Source organism: Strigops habroptila, chromosome W (assembly GCF_004027225.2).
Source record: "Strigops habroptila isolate Jane chromosome W, bStrHab1.2.pri, whole genome shotgun sequence".
Lineage (NCBI taxonomy): Eukaryota > Metazoa > Chordata > Aves > Psittaciformes > Psittacidae > Strigops > Strigops habroptila.
In genome coordinates, this window is record NC_044301.2 from 31112920 (window position 1) to 31131930 (window position 19011).

The 19011-nt window shown below is 43.3% G+C and overlaps 1 protein-coding gene across 1 annotated transcript in view; it reads left to right on the forward strand.

The window, feature by feature from the left end:
* LOC115619003 (protein mono-ADP-ribosyltransferase PARP8-like) overlaps nucleotides 1-19011 on the forward strand; it is a 100742-nt gene that overhangs the window by 40168 nt on the left and 41563 nt on the right. The window contains exons 8-12 of the mRNA XM_030511020.1: nucleotides 3703-3769; nucleotides 5474-5599; nucleotides 7603-8167; nucleotides 12122-12175; nucleotides 12278-12373. Of these exons, the coding sequence (XP_030366880.1) occupies nucleotides 3703-3769; nucleotides 5474-5599; nucleotides 7603-8167; nucleotides 12122-12175; nucleotides 12278-12373 (908 nt within the window). The remainder of the gene's footprint in view (nucleotides 1-3702; nucleotides 3770-5473; nucleotides 5600-7602; nucleotides 8168-12121; nucleotides 12176-12277; nucleotides 12374-19011) is intronic.

Below are 19011 nucleotides of genomic sequence, written 5' to 3' on the forward strand. Positions count from 1 at the left end.
GTTTGTGTTGAATGTTTCAGAATCGCCCCAGGCACAATAGGAGGAGCAAACGCCATAGCTGTGGCACCTGCTCCTGAATCTGATTGTTCCGAAGAGGGCGCAGTGGCCATAAGTACAGAAGCCATGGCCGTTCGCTCTGATTTCATCTCTTTCAAAGTCTCTAACATCATTTGCCACAAAGTGGAGTGTTTCTGTGCATCTTTTGTCCCTTTGCTGATCTCATCCCATAGTGCTTGTCCTATACGCTCCCATTCAGAAATTGCAAATGCCGCTTGCACCGTGGGGATAAAGCCACGATCACGGCACCATTTTAACAGCCTCTGTAAGGCGGCACTATCGTATTGCAACCCTCTCTTAGAGAGAATATGTTGGAGGAGCTTCATTACCGCCTGTTCCTCTTTGGATAGCGAGTGCCCCATCTCCTCCCCGGCCGCTCACCTGATCAGGGTGAGATTCCCGAAGTTTTGCAGGATCCTGACTTCCTCCAGCACCGGGGCAGTGCTGATTTTGACTGGCTCTCCGCCCCCTCTTTCCTGCCAGCTTCAGACTCGTCTGTACGAATCGCCGATCTGAGGGTCCCTGTTCGGGCGCCACTTGTTGACGCGGGAGTCACGGACAACGCTGAGACGACCAATGTGATCAAGCGATTGCCAAAATTTATTGCCGATACATCTGACTATATAGTTCCATTGTTCTGTTAGCTAAGCGTCATACACCCGGATACAATGATTTCATTGGTCCTCCCAAAAAGTCTAACATGCTTACTTTGCTAAATATCGCGGTTTACTTGCTAAATATTGCATATCTGTCGCCATCCTTAAAACCTTCTGCTTTTTGTAATTTCACGTCCTGTTCTTTCTTTCAGTGGAAAGTTTCAACACAATTGTTACTTCTTTACACATAGTTTTAGTTCCTTATACATAGCATTAGTTCCTTATACATAGCTCTAGCTGCTCTTGCTAAGTCTTTGCAGTTTCTGCTCACACTTCCTTATGCATAGCCTTAGCTGCTCTTGCTAAGTAACCCTATAGTTGCCAAAAGGCCTAAGCTCTGCTTCAGGCAATAGTTCTGCTCATTGATCTGTGGCCTCTGCTCACCTCCGTTACTGGCCTATCCACATGGCGCTTCATCTCTCCAGCTCATGATGGCCAATGAGTTGGCATACAATCATGGCACACATCATGCAAATTTACGCCACATTGCTCATGTGCATGGGACTGGCTTCATATGGATCTTTTGGTAACTGCATTGTTCAGGTCATAATAAATCATCTCTAGCACAGCTAATTCCCTCAGGTACTGGATACCTCTCTCTATTGCCATCCAATTGCCTGGGTGACATATAACATCTTCCTTGAAGGGATACCTTTCCTTCGCACTTGACAGGTGTCACCTTCAGACTCTAAGGACTTGTGTCCCTTTCACAATTGCCTTGTCAATGCCCCCTTCCCTAGAACGTGATCCCAGCTTCTTGGCCTCCCTACCCTCTACTTCAAAACTGCTAACCCCATTATTCCAGCACTGGAGCAGCCAGGTGATAATGTGCTCACACGAATGACAGCTCAAATCTTTTCACATATCCCGCAGCTCAGTTAGGGCTAGGGATCGAGAGGTTACATCTCTTTCTGCCTCTTCCTCCTGTTCTTGTGATGGCCCTTCTTTGTCCTCCTTCATTAAACGTGCTGATTTTCATGTACATTTTTTCTAGTGTATAGGTGCAACTTATAACAGCATAGGTTGCTTCTTTGGTTCAGCTGCAGTGCCTATTGACAGAGTTGGACTAGTTGCACTGTCTGTCGCTGGGGTCAGAGTAGCTGCAGTGCCTGTTGTTTTGTCATCAGGTACAGAGGCCTTCTTTTCCCCTTGAGGGTACTGAATAGTGTTGAACAAGGCTCAGTAGGCATGGGTCAGGCCACAGCGTGTTGCAGTGATTTGTGTCTCTCTGGAATTGCCAGGACAACAGCATACTTTTTCCCAAATATTTTACTAGGTTTTCTGGATTCTCCACTTGTTCTGGGGTGAACTTCCAAAACACTGGAGGTGCCCACTGGCCTAGGTACTTGCATGTACTATCACACACACCCTGCCGCTCATAACTATCCAGCCTCAGGGCAGATCTCTGGGTGGTATTCTTAAATAGCTGTTTAATGTTAATCAAGACCTGAACCATATGCAGCAACATGCTGGTTCCTAGCAAATGGACCAGGTTGTTTTCAAGGGTATTCAAAGGATATCCAAAATCTTTAAAATTCTCAACCGCTACTGTAATCAGCCTGGAGGAGAAGGAAGATGTCGGAAGGAAGGAGAGAAGGAAGAAAGCTTTAGGAAGATGTCTCCCCTATAGGTTGGCTCTCTGAGGAGAAAAGGCAAAAGACGTAAAGATGACTCCCGAAATACAGAGGTGATGGCAATGCTGAGTACACATACCAGATTAGTTTTATGACCAGCGATTCTATCATATCATAAGCCAGTGTTACAAAGTACAACAAAATTATAATATTACCCCAGGCCCCAGGGACACTAAACGTCACCACAGGGAATGCATACTTCGAGTAATGTGTCACACAATGTAACCCTGAGAAAAAGCACAACTCTGAGAGCAAATACATGAGCATTTAAACCAATAAATGAACTATTAAACCAATAAAATGCATGGTTATAACAAATTTGTTTTGACACGCTCTGCTCAGATCTGTTGTTATCTCAACCCTTCGAGCCCCACGTTGGGCAGCAAAAAGGACTGTCATGGTTTAAGCCCAGCTGGCAACTAAGTACCACTCAGCCACTCGATCACTCCCCCACACTCCCAAGTGGGATGGGGCAGAGAATCGGAAAAAATGTACAAACTTGTGGGTTAATATAACAACAGTTTAATAATTTAAATAAAACTAAAATATTATAATAACAGGAAATAGAGAGGGAGGAAGGAATAAACTCTACCCCTAAGAAAAACAACCCAAGTGATGCATAATACATTTGAACTGACTCCAGATTTTTTGTTTTCATTCCTTTTTACTTTACTATAGAATCATAGAATAGTTAGGGTTGGAAAGGACCTTAAGATCATCTAGTTCCAAGCCCCCTGCCGTGGGCAGGGATGCCTCACCCTAGACCATGTCGCCCAAGGCTCTGTCCAACCTGGCCTTGAACACTGCCAGGGATGGAGCATTTACCACTTCTTTGGGCAACCCGTTCCGGTGCCTCACCACCCTCACAGTAAAAAACTTCTTCCTTATATCCAACCTGAACTTCCCCTGTTTAAGTTTGAACCCATTACCCCTTGTCCTATCACTACAATCCCTGATGAAGAGTCCCTCTCCAGCATCCTTGTAGGCCCCCTTCAGATACTGGAAGGCTGCTATGAGGTCACTATGCAGCCTTCTCCAGGCTGAACAGCCCCAACTTTCTTAGCCTGTCTTCATACGGGAGGTGCTCCAGCCCCCTTATCATCCTCGTGGCCTTCCTCTGGACTTGCTCCAATAGCTCCATGTCCTTTTTATGTTGAGGACACCAGAACTGTACGCAGTACTTCAAGTGGGGTCTCACAAGAGCAGAGTAGAGGGGCAGGATCACCTTTGCTTCAATGGCATTGCCAGTAGTAAAGGTCCAGACAGAACAGGGTCTTTAAATATGGCTTGTATGGTCATGAGTTCTTGATTACTGCTTTAAGATCATATATCAACAATATCTCTTTTTTCCATAGTGCCAACTGTGGATGTATTTCAGAGCTCTACTAAGGAAAGATTTGGGCTGGGACATCAGCTGAAAAAGTAAGTAAGTCTGGAAAAGTGTAAACCCCTGTTTTTAAGTAAATATGATGCTTTTTTTAGTTCCCAGACCATATCAAGTATGTTAAAATTCACAGGTTATCAGGATTGGATAAGTTGGATCAAAGTGTTTTGAATTTGTTTTTCTTTAAATAAAAAATAACAGGTTTTGCTTTTTTAAGTTCAATTTTGACAGTTGTTGGAGAGAACTTGATTTGTGCTGCCTGCCAGGGTTTTCTGTCACTTTATTGCTTTTCAGGGAGTAAGCTACATAAATTTAGAAAGACTGTAGCTAAGAGTGTTCAATTTCATGTTTTTGCTTAGATTGTGAAGCCTCTGGAGCAGGAATCTTTTTTAGCATCATGCATGCCCTAAGGGGGCTATGCTTTCATGGTGGCCTCTAGGATGTACCATGGTAATTAGGCCATCCATGTTTTGAGGACAAGAGGTGTCAGGGTCCGATTGGAGGAAACCCCAGTGTTGGACCCGTTTCCTTCGCGATCCCAAGAGTAAAATTAAGATGCAAACAAGGTCAAGTACTGTAATCAGTTGGTTTATTACAAAAAGACAATTATTATAAAAAAGGGAAATTATTGTAATAAAGGGGATAGTGATAGGACAGATTAGAAAAAAGATGGAAAAGAAGCAAGGATTCGGGGCGCAGAGAGAGAGAGAGATAGTCACCACCGTGGATGCAGCGGAGTCCCAGGGATCTGTCATCATCATCACTGGTGGGAGTCCTCCAGGGTCTGTAGTCAGTATCGGAGGTGGTGGGAGTCCTTAGGGTTCATAGTCGGTATAGGAGCAGAGTGTCCCCAAGAGTCTGTAGTAGTCATCGGAGGTGGGTGCCCTTGTGGAGGTGTCCTTCTGGAGTTGTCCCCTTGAAGGTGCCCATTTTGGTGATGTCTTTTTTCCCCCTTTTATAATGAGTTGGGGGGAGTACCTATATTCTTAATGTCACTTATTACACATTCCTGGTGGACCAGTTTCGCTGGTCTTGCAGCCAGCTCTTCAACTGCAGCAATTCTTGGGATAATGGACAGCAATTCTTCACATCAATAATGGACAGAAGAGTCTTAGCTCTTTCCCACTCATCCCTCAGGCAATGTCACAGTTCAGCTCCTCACACCCTTCTCCCAGGCAATGGAGATTGGAGTCTTATCTCAACTCCTCCTACTCATCTCTGAGACAATGGTCGGTGGAATCCCATCTCAGCTTCACATACCAATCTTTGAGACAATGGACAGGGGAGTCCAATTTCAGATCAGTCTCTTACAAGGAGGGAGAATAGTTGAAAAAATAGCAGTTTCATGTGTTCATGGTACAATTCAATTTAATAACATTTTGATGAGTCATCTGCTGATTAGCTCTGTAGTCACTGGAGAGACAGACACCTATAGTTGGATAGAATACTTCTAAATCGGTTTGTCTCTAGAGCTCCATGAGAGGCATAATTATATAAAGTCTTGCAGTGGTTGTTTACACAGACTGTATTCTCAGCAAGAGTCCCATGTGAATTAGTTTTATGTGGAAAAAAAAATTAAATTTGAGGATCTGAAGCACCCAAGCATCAGTCCACATTTGTGACAGAAAAACTGAGGATATTGCATCATGTCGCCTCTGTAGTGAACTGAGACCCTAGTATTAAAATGAGTATATCTTGGCCAGGATAAGAAAATCTTTTTTTTTTTCTTTCTTAATTTTCAGAATCATGCAGACATTTGTTACACAACAGTGGAAGAAAAGCAAAGAGAAATCTAGTTGTACGCACAATAAGAAGGTGTCTGCCAAAAAGGTGAAATCCCCTCTGCACATCTTTTCTACGCTGCGCAGGTAATAGCAAGGAAAATGAGATGTTACCACCATATCCTGTTAAAAATCCACAGCAGATTTAACAAGGTGAAATGTTGACTTTTCTCCACAGAGAAGTGCTCTCTTTATATCTTACCTCATGGGTTTCCAGTCCTTGTTTGCATGACATCAAAAGAGAACTAAGTACTATTGCAACTTCTAAGACTATTTGAAGGCAGAGCATTTCAGTGCCCTGATCTCTGAAACAGCTATGATTCATCTAGAATTGGAAATAATTCATTTTATATTACTAACTTGATTGTATTTGTATCTTTACTATCTTGGTATCATTTGACTGTTACTTGAATAGCAAGAAAATATATATTATATTTTTTTTAATATGTATATATAATTTTGTGGTTGTCTAGCTGCTCTTTCCACAGCTGTATATATTTTTATTTTTTAAAAACTAGAATAGTAATTAATGAAAGACTGATCTTTAGAGCTGCTGAGCACCCACCCCTCTCCACTGTTTGAGTACATGAATGTTCACCACTTCTGAAATGCAGGCACAGAATTTTGAAGAACAAAGGTATTAAAAACATACGAAGTAGTTTGTGAATAGTTCATCTGAATTCATTATGACTTCTGCCAGTTACTCATACTCTTAAGTGTCTGTAAAATCAGGCTCTGAATTTACCTCTTTCAAGAATGTGAATATTTAGTATGGTTTCCTGCTTATGAAGGGTTGACAGATCACCCTTTCTGTACATTTGAATTGAATGCTTCTTTGAACATTCCTTCTTTTTGATGAATTTTGCCATTCTAAATTCCATGTATAAAAAAGAGAAGGAGTACAATGATCACTCAGATTGAAGAAGGGAGGAATGTCAAAGATAACAAAAGATTATTTGTCTTTTCAAAGGTAGAAGAGAAAGATGGTCTTTTAAGTAGAAAGCTTACCAATTCCCTACCATGCCACACACTATTGCCTAGCACAGGCTGTAACTTGGGGTTTCGTTTTATTCAGAAAGGGCATACAAAAGCCAGCCTGATCTTTCTCTTCATTTGGCTGTTGCTGCAGTCCCTATCCAAAGACAGCTCAGCCCAAACACAAGGGACCCTCTCTCTCTCCCTAGAGCACCATTCCTACCTCCCATCTGGCCAAGGGTGGTAATGAGTCAACTGCAACAGTGAGTCAGCAGCCTCCACGTGCATTTTCCACTGTCACCACTTGCCAGCAGGGTGGCGAAACCTGTTGTCAGCCTCTCCCCTTGAGGTTTTACTTCTTTTCTATTTGATCAAAGCCCAAAATATACTCCAAAGATTAGGGTTGCTTGTAAAGTGTATAAAATTTTTTTGGCATACATGATACTGGTTCTTGCTTTGCAAGGACAGGTGAATGTGAACCTTATAGAAATGTGACAGTTCATGGGAATGTTGTTTCATAAAAACCTTTTGTTCTTTATATTTCTGCATTCGTAATTTAGGTCTTCACATTCTCATTTCTAGTGTTACAGAGCTAGAATTTGTCTGAAACAGGAGAGAAGGGCATCAAATCGTCTTCCACAAAGCATCTGAATTAAATTTTATTTACTGCCTGCAAGTTTCACTGCTCATTATAACTTCCATTGGATGTAGACATAGAATTTTTTATGCCATGTCCAGAAGACAATTTTAATGGGATCATGCTATGATGATTACATAGGAAAGATAGATTTTGATAAGAAAAATGTGATATAATCTTGTGTGAAATATGTGGTTTTAATTTCAAATATAATCTCCTGAATAAATGGTTTGTTTAGAGACATAGAGACCTTTAAAAAGAACTGTAAGGATATGGATGAATTTGTGTATAAATAGGAGTAAGATGTCTATTTGGTATTGGGAAATTAGTACTACATACAATTGCTCATTTTTTTAATGTTGGGCTGTTTATCACTAGTTAAATACATAAAGACAGGTGGCACTTAAAATTTTGTAAATATGTCTGGACTTACTTGTTTGATTTGCACCAAGACTACATCTTCTTCTTTATTTTTAAGGTCGCCAAGTTATCCTCCACCTGGCTGTGGTAAAAATAAATCAAAGCTGAAGTTAGAACAGGATGGGATCTCCAAAACTCACAAGCTACTGAGAAGGACTTACTCTAGCACAGTGAAAGCAGAGGATGTGTGTGCCCCAAAATCTCACAGAGCCTTTGGCCACTCATTATTGAGTGACCCTAGGGCTGAACAGACAATAGCTATTAAATCGCACAAACTATTGAACCATTCTTGCTCTGCAACCATCAAGCAGGAGGAGTGCATCACTTTACAGCCCCATAAGCTATTAAGTAGGTCATATTCTGGGGACCCTCGATGTGAGCACAACAGCACCTCAAAGCCCCAGAAACTTTTAAGCAGGTCCTACTCCAGTAATCTTAAAATGGAAGAATTAGATGGATTGAAGAATCACAAGTTACTCAGCAAGACTTACTTCAGTGCCCCTAAATCATCCAAAATGGAGCCTTTCAAGGAGCCCACCATAGCAGAAGGCAGGAGTCTCTCTCTTACCTCAGGACTTATTGGTATCTTAACATCATCTTCATCATCACCTTCACAAGCTGCTGTGCGTAATGATTTTTTTACTCTGCTCATTTTCCTCCTATTATTTTCCAAATGTATAATTATGCTTATATGCAAAGGCATTAATACTTAGGACATATATATTAGTGATTATTTTTGATATATTGAATATATTGGATGAAAAGAGCAATGGAGTCAGCTTTTTAAGGACTATTTTAAAAACTCTGCATGCACATATATTTAAGTTTTAACTCAGAATTTGCTTAGGTCAAGACAGAGATTTTGCATGTCGAGTTGAATATAGCTCAATGTACAGCTGCTGGCCATGGGAAAAGTTCAATCATCCACTTCCTTCACTGCCTCCTTTCTTGCTGCAGGAAGAAGGGAGAGTGTGAGCTTCTGTGCTGCAAAATTGTCTAGGTCACACAGGTCTTTTCTCATTTACCTGTTTGCTTTGTAGGGGAAGCAACCACTCGTTGGCTCGTTCAGATGCCAAGTCACCTCTCCTTCTGGTCTTTTCAGCTGTGGTCATCATCATACTGGAAGGAATGCAGTCATGATTCAGCTCACCTCTTGTGCATTTGTGCTTTGTGAAAGGTTTAACCTTCAAACACACTGGTGGCAGCTGGAGGTCGAGGAAGAAATTGGGCCCACGCTGCCCCCCTTGCTTTCCCCAGAGACATAATCAACTGGGGAAAAAAAAGCATATTGCATATTCTTAAATTTAAGAGAGCAATCTCAAACTTAATTCTTCTGCCTCTGCCTCTTAAAAGATGGCTTTTATGCTTTAGAGGAAAGAGTGGGCCTGTTTGTGCTCTTTCAAGACACCAGTCTGTTTACTGTGTTGGACCTGGGGAGAGACACTTAGGAGACAGTCCTCTCCACTCCCTTATCCTGGCAGTACCTTGATGTTCTCAGCATGCAAAAGCTGATTCTTGCCTGAAATACCATACATATATTCAAAATAGTGTATTCTGAATAATGAAGTTATATTGAGTATGTTATGTCTCATGGTAAATTAATATGTTGTGAGCTATACTAATCAAATCTAAAAGCAGGGATATACTGTCATAAAATCATTTATATAAATGCTGTGTGTTTGGTTCTTACAACGTGCACAGCAAAATTAATTTAAGGTGAGTAAATAGACTTTTTTCAGAATCAGCAAAAGATGTCTTAACTTAGCAGACATTTCTCTCCTGAAGTTAATATTAAAATTCTCATTGGTTTTGATAAGATAATGAAGAGTTGACTAAGTGGTTTCATTACTGATGTTATCAGCTGATATGGAAAAAATGCAAGCCCTGCTTGACAGTCTATTAAAGCTACCAGTAATTTATTGCTATAATGCATTTACTTAGAGGGAAGATCATCACCTACATGGTCAGGTGCAGTTTGACTGATGTTAGCAGAAGGGCATCAAGAGTCTATTTCACATTTTACATGCAGGCACCAAATGTATGAATAACCCGGGTGCCTAACTGTGATTTGAAGTCAGTGGAATGTGGAAGCGATGAATCAGGACGATAACTTCTCTTCGGTTATCAGTTTAAATATTTGGATTTCAAATATGAATACAATTAGGAGGATTATTTCCCAATTGCAAAAAAAGGGAAATGGTTCCCAAACATGGAGTTATAGAAATGAAATTAAAGGAAATAAGACTACTGCAGTGGTTTAACCCCAGCTGGCAACTAAGTACCATGCAGCCGCTTGCTCACCTCCCCCCTGCCAGTGGGATGGGGAGGAGAATTGGAGAAAATGTAAAACCCATGGACTGAGATAAGAACAATTTAATAATTAAAGTACAATAGAATAAGAATAAGAATAAGAATGAAAAGCAAAATAATAACAAAAAAAGGACAGGTAAAACTAAAAAAAAAAAACCAAAACAAAAACCCAAGAAAGAACAGTGATGCACAATACCCACTAATTGATGCTTAGCCCATCACCAAGCAGCGATTGGTGCCTTACAGCTAACTCCCCCCAGTTTAGAATCATAGAATAGTTAGGGTTGGAAAGGACCTTAAGATCATCTAGTTCCAATCCCCTGCCATGGACAGGGACAGCTCGCACTAAACCATGTCACCCAAGACTCCATCCAACCTGGCCTTGAACACTGCCAGGGATGGAGCATTCACAACTTCCTTTGGCAACCCATTGCGGTGCCTCACTACCGCCACAGTAAAGAACCTCTTCCTTATATCTAACCTAAACTTCCCCTGCTTAAGTTTGAACCTGTTACCCCTTGTCCTATCACTACAGTCCCTAATGAAGATTCCCTCCCCAGCATCCTTGTAGGCCCAAATATAGATTAGATACTAAGCATGACATTCTACAATATCCCTTTGGCTAGTTCAGGTCAGCTGTCTTGTCTCTGCTCCCACCTGGCTTCTTTGTGTGCCTCCTCACTGGCAGAGCATGAGAGACTGAAAAGTCCTTGATCAAGGTAAGTAAGTGCTACATAGCAACAACTAAAACATCGGTGTGTTATCAACATTATTCTTAGACTAAAGCCAAACCACAGCACTATACCAACTACCGGGAAGAAAATTAACTTTATCTCAGCCAAAACCAGGACAGCAAACACCCCTTATTCCATACCTTTTACATCATGCCATTTCCCACTGTTGTAGTTTAAGCCCAGCCAGTAACTCAGAACCATGCAGCCGCTTGCTCACTCCCTCCCGTTCTTCCCCCTCTGCTCCTGGAGGGATGGGGAGGAGAATCGAAGGAATGTAAATCCTAAAGGTTGAGAGAAGAACAGTCCAATAACTAAAGTATAATACAAAACTACTACTACTACCACTAATAATAATAATGATAAGGGAAATAACAAGGGGAGAGAATATAAAACTAAAAAGGTAAGGGGAAAAAAAAATAAACACAAGTGGTGCACAGTACAATTGCTCACCACCTGCCGACAGATACCCAGCCCGACCAGAGCAGCTATCTGGCCTCCGGGTAACTCCCCCCCAGTTTAGATACTGGGCATGACATGCTGTGGTATGCAATACCCCTTTGGCTAGTTTGGGTCAGGTGTCCTGTCTCTGCTTCCTCCCGGCTTCTTGTGCCCCTCCTCAACGGCACAGCATGAGAGATTGAAAACTCTTTAATTGGAGTAAACATTACTTAGCAACAACTAAAAACATTGGTGTGCTATCAGCGTTGTTCTCAGGATGAAAGTCGAAAACACAGCACTGCACCAGCTACTAAGAAGGAGAAAAATGACTGCTACAGCTGAACCCAGGACAGTCCTGCTGATCACACCTTGGCTGTCCAGTTGACAAACCAGACAATGGAAAATTAACTCTATCCCAGCCAAAAGCAGGACAAATATAAACACAAAAACCCCACAACAAACAAACAAAAAAAAATAGTTGTAAGTGGATCTGATCTGACTTATTCAAAATGGCATTTTATTGAGATAGATATCAGCCTAGAAGCTATTTTTACCTTAATGACTCCTATAACAAAATTTCCTTCTAATCCTTCTAATTTATTTTGTGTACTTGGAAATAAAAAGGCAGAATATATCTGAGTCAGATCTGAACATAGAGGTCTGTCAGCGTGGTGCTCACAGAAGTGAGATTTTAGTAAATATATAAAAAGATTTTCATCTGTTCTGAGAGTTATATTTATTAGTCTTTCAAGCTTAAGCATATAGCCTGTATTTTGACAGACAATATGCAGTTAAAAATTGAAGGAAGTTACCGAATGCTGGTTTATTAGAATGGAGTGAAAGCACTGGTGTTTCCATTTGAGATTTAAGGTTTTGGGATGCTGAGACATAAAACCTCATCAGATTTAAGAACTAGAAAGAAATGCTAAAAATCTACTCCACACTCAGCAAACAGTAAAAGGATTGATTATTTGTAATGTTGGTTTGTGCAAATGAGAGATCTTTTTAGAGTTGCACACAAAGAATACAAATATTTTACCATTTCCTTATAATTGGTCTACTAACACTTAAGTTGCCTGAACTTTTTCCTTGCAGCAAAATTATGGTGCAAAATGCATTCTGGTACAAGACCATGGCTTTCTTGTGCAGGTAGGATGTCATATCTCACCCATTTATGAAATGCCATGGACCACGACCTGACTTAAGTATTTTTAAGCAGATTTTTTTGTATCTCATTTTCATTATTATCAGACTATTGAATTTGCTGAGCAGCGGATCCCAGTACTGAATGAATACTGCGTAGTTTGTGATGAACCCCATGTGTTCCAGAATGGCCCTATGCTGAGGGTAAGTGATGTGCTTGCTGGGATAAAGAATGCATTTTCTAATGCCTTAAATAGCAATGGATGATAAAAAAACTGTTGTAAAACTACTGAATTATTTCAGACATATTTCATCCTAATAGCCTTTTAAGATTCAAAAATGTAATGCATGTTAACTAGATTTTATTGTAAATTTGAAAAAAATGCATTGCAAGCAAGGGAAATGGAAAGCAGGCTTGTATAATAAACATAGAAACATAAAGGAGGGTTGTATTTCACTGAACACTATTGTGCTAGATTAGTCATAACCAGATAAGATAGACGAAGTGCATTAGAGCGCTCTCCTGGTCCTCTGGTACTCTTTGAAAAGCTTAGGGTCACCTCAGTCCTTCAGTTCCTATCCAGCCATGACGAGGGTATTCAGATACACTGGTGTTAATGCTACAAGGTCATGAAGTTCTTGTGACATTCTTTTGCTCATGGGCCACTGTCGTGGTTTAAGCCCAGCCGGTAACTCAGAACCACAAAGCCGGTTGCTCACTCCCCCCACCTCTTCTCCCCCCAACCCCCCCCCCAACCCCAGACGGATGGGGAGGAGAATGGAATAAATGTAAATCCCATGGGTTGAGATAAGAACAGTCCAGTAACTAAGGTATAATACAAAACTATTACTACCACCACCAATAATAGTAATGATAAGGGAAATAACAAGGGAAGATAATATAAAACTAAAAGAGGAAAAGAAAAACAAAACAATAAGCACAAGTCCACCTCTCAATCATGAGCCCATCTATATGTTGAACCTCTGCCTTGGTGGCCTGAGGTGTCACGGGCCCACCAGGCTAAAAATAATTCACCCTTATGTTGCCAATCTAAATCCATCTGAGCCACTTCAATCTTAGCAGCTTGATCCACCTGTTGGTTGTTCTGGTGTTCCTCAGTGGCCCGATTCTTGGGTACATGAGCATCTACGTGGCGTACCTTCACCACTGGGTTCTGCACCCGGGCAGCGATATCTTGCCACAGTGCAGCAGCCCAGATGGGTTTACTTCTGCATTGCCAGTTGCTCTGCTTCCATTGCTGCAACGACCCCCACAGGGCATTTGCCACCATCCATGAGTCAGTAGAGAGATAAAGTACTGGCCATTTTTCTCGTTCAGCAATGTCCAAGGCCAGCTGGATGGCTTTCACCTCTGCAAACTGACTTGATTCACCCTCTCCTCCAGCAGTTTCTGCAACTTGTCAGAGGGGACTCCACACGGCTGCATTCCATCTCTGATGCTTTCCCACAATACAGCAGGACCCATCAGTAAACAAGGCATATTGCTTTTCACTCTCTGACAGTTCATTATATGGTGAGGCCTCTTCAGCACACATCACCTCCTCTTCTGATGACATTCCAAAGTCTTTGCCCTCTGGCCAGTCCATGATGACTTCTAGAATTCCTGGATGACTGGGATTTCCTATTCAAGCTCACTGAGTAATTAGTGCGATCCACTTACTCCATGTAGCATCAGATGCATGATGTGTAGAGGAGACCCTGCCTTTGAACACCCAGCACATTTTTCACATCTTGCCCTGTCCAGCATGGTCTAAGGGCTACTGCATGGACTATGTCCTGTTTAATTTGTTCAAAGAATTGTCATTGCTCAGGGCCCCATTTGAAATCATTCTTCTTCCGGGTCACGTGATAGAGAGGGCTTACAATCAGACTGTAATTTGGGATGTGCATTCTCCAGAACCCCATCACACCTAAGAAAGCTTGTGTTTCTTTCTTATTAGTTGGAGGAGACATTGCTGTTATCTTGTTCATCACATCTGTGGGGATCTGGCAACATCCATCTTGCCGTTTTATTCCCAAAATCTGTATGTCCTATGCAGGTCACTTTACCTTGCTTTGCTTTATGGCAAAAACAGCTTTCAGGAGCATTTGGACTATTTTCTTCCCTTTCTCAAAAACTTCTCATACCATATTGCCCAGCACGATATCACCAATGTATTGCAGGTATTTTTGAGCTTCCCCCTGTTCAAGTGCAGTCTGGATAAGACAGATGGGAGGGCTGTGTTTCCACCCTGGGGCTGTCGATTCAAAGAATTTCAATAGCAATATCTATATCAATTCAATATGAACTGTGGCATACCACTTGGCTGCCTTTGACTCCAGTTCATACTGAAGTTCTAGCATGTTCAGTATGGCAGCACTCAGTGGCGGCATGACCTCATTCAGGTCACGATAATCTAGTGTTAGTCTCCACTCTGCATTAGAATTTCACACTGGCCATATGAGGCTATTAAAGGGTGACTTGGTGTAGCTGCTGTGCTTGGGGTTTGAGAAGCTGCATTGTCTGTTGCTTTGCCATCAGATCCAGAGATGTCTTTTTCCTACTCATAACAGAACAGGGCCCTATACGCATAGGCCAAGCCCCAGAATGTTGCAGTGACTTGTCCCTCTCTGGTATTGCCAGGACAAAAGCACACCCCGTCTAAGTGTTCTGCTAATTTTTCCAGATTCTGCATTTGTTCATGAGTGAAATTCCAAAGCACTGGAGAGTCCAAATGGCCTAGGAGCTTGCCCATAAGATCCCACACACCCTGTCCCTCATGACTGTCCAGCCTTGGAGAAAATCTCTTGGTAGTATTCATAAACAGTCATTTAACCTTAATGTCATGGTTTAAGCCCAGCAGGTAACTCGGAACCACGCAGCTGCTCGCTCACTCCCCCCCTTCTTCCTCCCCCTGCTCCCGGAGGGATGGGGAGGAGAATCAAAAGAATGTAAATCCAGCGGGTTGAGATAAGAACAGTCCAGTAACTAAGGTATAATACAAAACCACTACTGCTACCACCAATAATAATAATGATAAGGGAAATAACAAGGGGAGAGGACACAATTGCTCACCACCCGTCGACTGATACACAGCACGACCTGAGCAGCGATATGGGCCTTCTGGGTAACTCCCCACAGTTGATATACTGGGCATGATGTGCTGTGGTATGGAATACCCCTTTGGCCAGTTTGGGTCAGGTGTCCTTTCTCTGTTTCCTCCCAGCTTCCCCTCCTCCCTGGCAAAGCATGAGAATGAGAAAGTCCATGATTAGGGTAAACATTACTTAGCAGCAACTAAAAGTATTGGTGTGTTATCAGCGTTGTTCCCAGGCTGGAAGTCAAAAACACAGCACTGCACCAGCTACTAAGAAGGAGAAAAAATGACTGCTGTAGCTGAACCCAGGACAGAATCCACCCCTCATTCCATATCATTAATGTCATACTCAGATGCCACATTTTTCAACATACCATCAGTATTGTATGATATATAAATACACACCCACAACCACACACAAAGAGAGAGATATCATTCCTTAGCCTATGGACCAATCCCTATAAAATTGCTGAATTCATCCAGCCCATGATGTCAGGGTCCATCTCTTGTAATAGTCTTTCAGGGCAGGAGGGACAGTGTGTAGTGTTGGGTTGTTGCCTGCTGATGACACCCCCAAACTCGTCTGGTCACTGCTGAGCTCATCTGGTTTCCTCAAAATTCATTCTTTGTTGAGGTGACGATCGGAGGGAAGTCAGGGTCAGTTGCTGGTGACCTGAAGATACGTAGCTGGTGGGCTATAAAAGTGTTACAGAGCAGGCAACAGCATACAATTGAGTTCATTGGCTGTTTTCCCCCACAATCAAATCCCCTTGAGGTACACATCGGACTTCCCATCTTCCTGCATTACCCACCAAGTATATCCAGGTCCCTTGACCTTAGTCTGTTTTATGGCAAAACTGGCCTTCAGGAGGATTTGGATTATCTTCCTCCCTTTCTCAAAAAATTCTTCTGCTGTATCACCCCACACGATGATGTCATCAATGTATTGCAGGTGTTCTGGAGCTTGGCCCTGTTCCAGTGCACTCTGGATCAATCCATGGCAGATGGTAGGGCTGTGTTTCCACCCCTGGGGCAGTCGGTTCCAAGTGTACTGGACGCCCCTCCAAGTGAAACCAAACTGTGGCCTGCATTCTGCTGCCAAAGGGATTGAGAAAAATGCATTGGCAATATCAATTGTGGCATCCCACTTGGCTGCCTTTGACTCCAGTTCATATTGAAGTTCTAGCATGTCCGGTACGGCAGCACTCAATGGTGGTGTGACTTCGTTCAGGCCACGATAGTCTACTGTTAGTCTCCACTCTCCATTAGACTTTTGCACTGGCCATATGGGGCTATTAAAGGGTGAGCGGGTGCTCCTAATCGCTCCTTGGCTCTCCAGTCCACGGATCAGCTTATGGATGGGAATCAAGGAGTCTCGGTTGGTGCGATATTGCCGCCGGTGCACTGTTGTGGTCGCAATTGGCACTTGTTGTTCTTCGACCTTCAGCAACCCCACAACAGAAGGATCCTCTGAGAGACCGGGCAAGGTGGACAACTGCTTCATTTCCTCTGTCTCCAAGGCAGCGATACTGAAAGCCCATCTATACCCTTTTGGGTCTTTGAAGTACCCTCTCCTGAGATAGTCTATGCCAAGGATGCATGGAGCCCCTGGACCAGTCACAATGGGGTGCTTTTGCCACTTCCTCCCAGTCAGGCTGATTTCAGCCTCCAGTACGGTCAACTCTTGGGATCCTCCTGTCACTCCAGAAATATAAATGGGTTCCAGCCCTTGATACCTTGATGGCATCAGGGTACACCGTGCACCGGTATCTACTAGAGCCTTATACTTCTGTGGGACTGATATGCCAGGCCATCTGATCCACACAGTCCAGGAAACCCGATTATCCCTCTCCTCCACCTGGCTGGAGGCAGGGCCCCTCTAATAGTAATCACAAGATTGTCCTCTTACGTCTTGTAGAAAGGGATTAGTATTCCTTATCACGGGAGCAGGAGTAAAATCAGCTGTTCCACTCCATCTGGGAAACTGCTCACCAGAGACTGGAGCAGCAGCTTTCCTGGGAGGATCATCCTTGACCACTGTTCTCCTCTTCAGTTCACGCACTCGTTGCTCCAGAACTGAGGTAGGTTTTCCATCCCACTTTCTCATGTCTTCTCCGTGATCCCGCAGGTAAAACCATAGGGTGGCCCGTGGCGTGTACCTCCTATATTTTCTTTCTCGAGCAGTAGGGCGCCTTCTGTTAATAGCTGAGACATGGGTTGGTACACGTGGGGAGCTGGATAGATCAGAAAAATCGTCTCTCAATTGTTTGAACTCCTGGGACAGTTTTTCCACAGCTGAAATGATGGAAGGGGTGAGATTGTCTTCGAACTCTCGGAGTTGACTAATCAGGCAATCCACTGTTGGTGATACTGCATCATTCCAGGTCATTGATGCCAATGTGTGGGCATATGATGATGGCGCACTCCGTGTAAGTTTCCGCCACATGGGTCGTGTACATTCGACTTCATCTGGATCTACGGATGTGTTCCTGGCATCCGGCCTACGATAGATCATCTCTAGAATGGCTGATTCCCTCAGGGACTGGATGCCTCTCTCTATTGTGGTCCAGTTGGCTGAGCGACTCATAGTATCATCTTTGTAGGGAAAGATTTCCTTCACAGCTGCCAGGAACCGCCTCCAAAGACTGAGGGCTCTTTTCTTTCTTGCAATCACTTTGTCAATTCCTCCTTCCTTAGCAAGTGATGCCATCTGCTTGGCTTCCCTACCTTCTAGTTCATGACCGTCGGCCCCATTGTCCCAGCATCGGAGCAACCAGGTGACGACGTGCTCCCCTGGAAGACGGGTGAAATCTTTTCACATATTCCGCAGCTCAGTTGAGGTCCGGGGTCGAGAAGTCACCTCTTCTTCTTCTTCCTCTTCCTCTGATCCATGTAGTAGTAACTCTTGTTCAGATGCCGTTCCGTGTAGTAATGGCATTGTGTCTTCATCTTTCTTCGCTTCGCGGGTTGCTCTTTGTGCCTCTCGTTTACTTTTGCTTACAGGGGCAACAGACATTGTCACAAACTGGCCATTTGGTTTAGGTGCAGTGTTTGTCACTGTGGTTGGAGTGGCTGCAGTGTCTGCCACTAGGATTGGAGTGGTTGCAATGTCTGTTGCCGGTGTTGGTGCAGCTGTTGTGCTTGGGAGTTGAGTAACACCAACAGCTGCATTGTCTGTTGCTGTTGGGGATTGAGTAGCCACGGTGATTGTCACTGGTGTTGGTGTAGCTCTGGTTCTTGGAGTAGCCACATTGTTGCTGTCGGGGTTTGAGTAGCTACTGTGCTTGTCACTGGGGTTGGTGTAGCTGCGGTACTGGAGTAGCCACATTGTCTGTTGCTGTCAGGGTTTGAGTAGCTACTGTGCTTGTCACTGGGGTTGGTGTAGCTGCAGTGCTTGGAGCACCCGCACTGTCTGTTGCTGTCGGGGTTTGAGTAGCTGTTGTGCTTGTCACTGGGGTTGCTGTAGCTGCTGTATTTGAAGTTGGAGTAGTTGCGTTGTCTGTTGTGGTCAGGGTTTGAGTAGCTGTTGTGCTTGTCACTGGGGTTGATGTAGCTGCTGTACTTGGAGTAGCTGTGTTGTCTGTTGTGGTCAGGGTCTGAGTAGCTGCTGTGCTTGTAGTTGGAGTAGCTGCGTTGTCTGTTGCTTTGCCATCAGATCCAGAGACTTTTTTTTCCCTTTGAAGGTGCTGGATAGTGTTGAGCAGGGCTCTGTAGGCGTAGGCCAAGCCCCAGCACGTTGCAGCC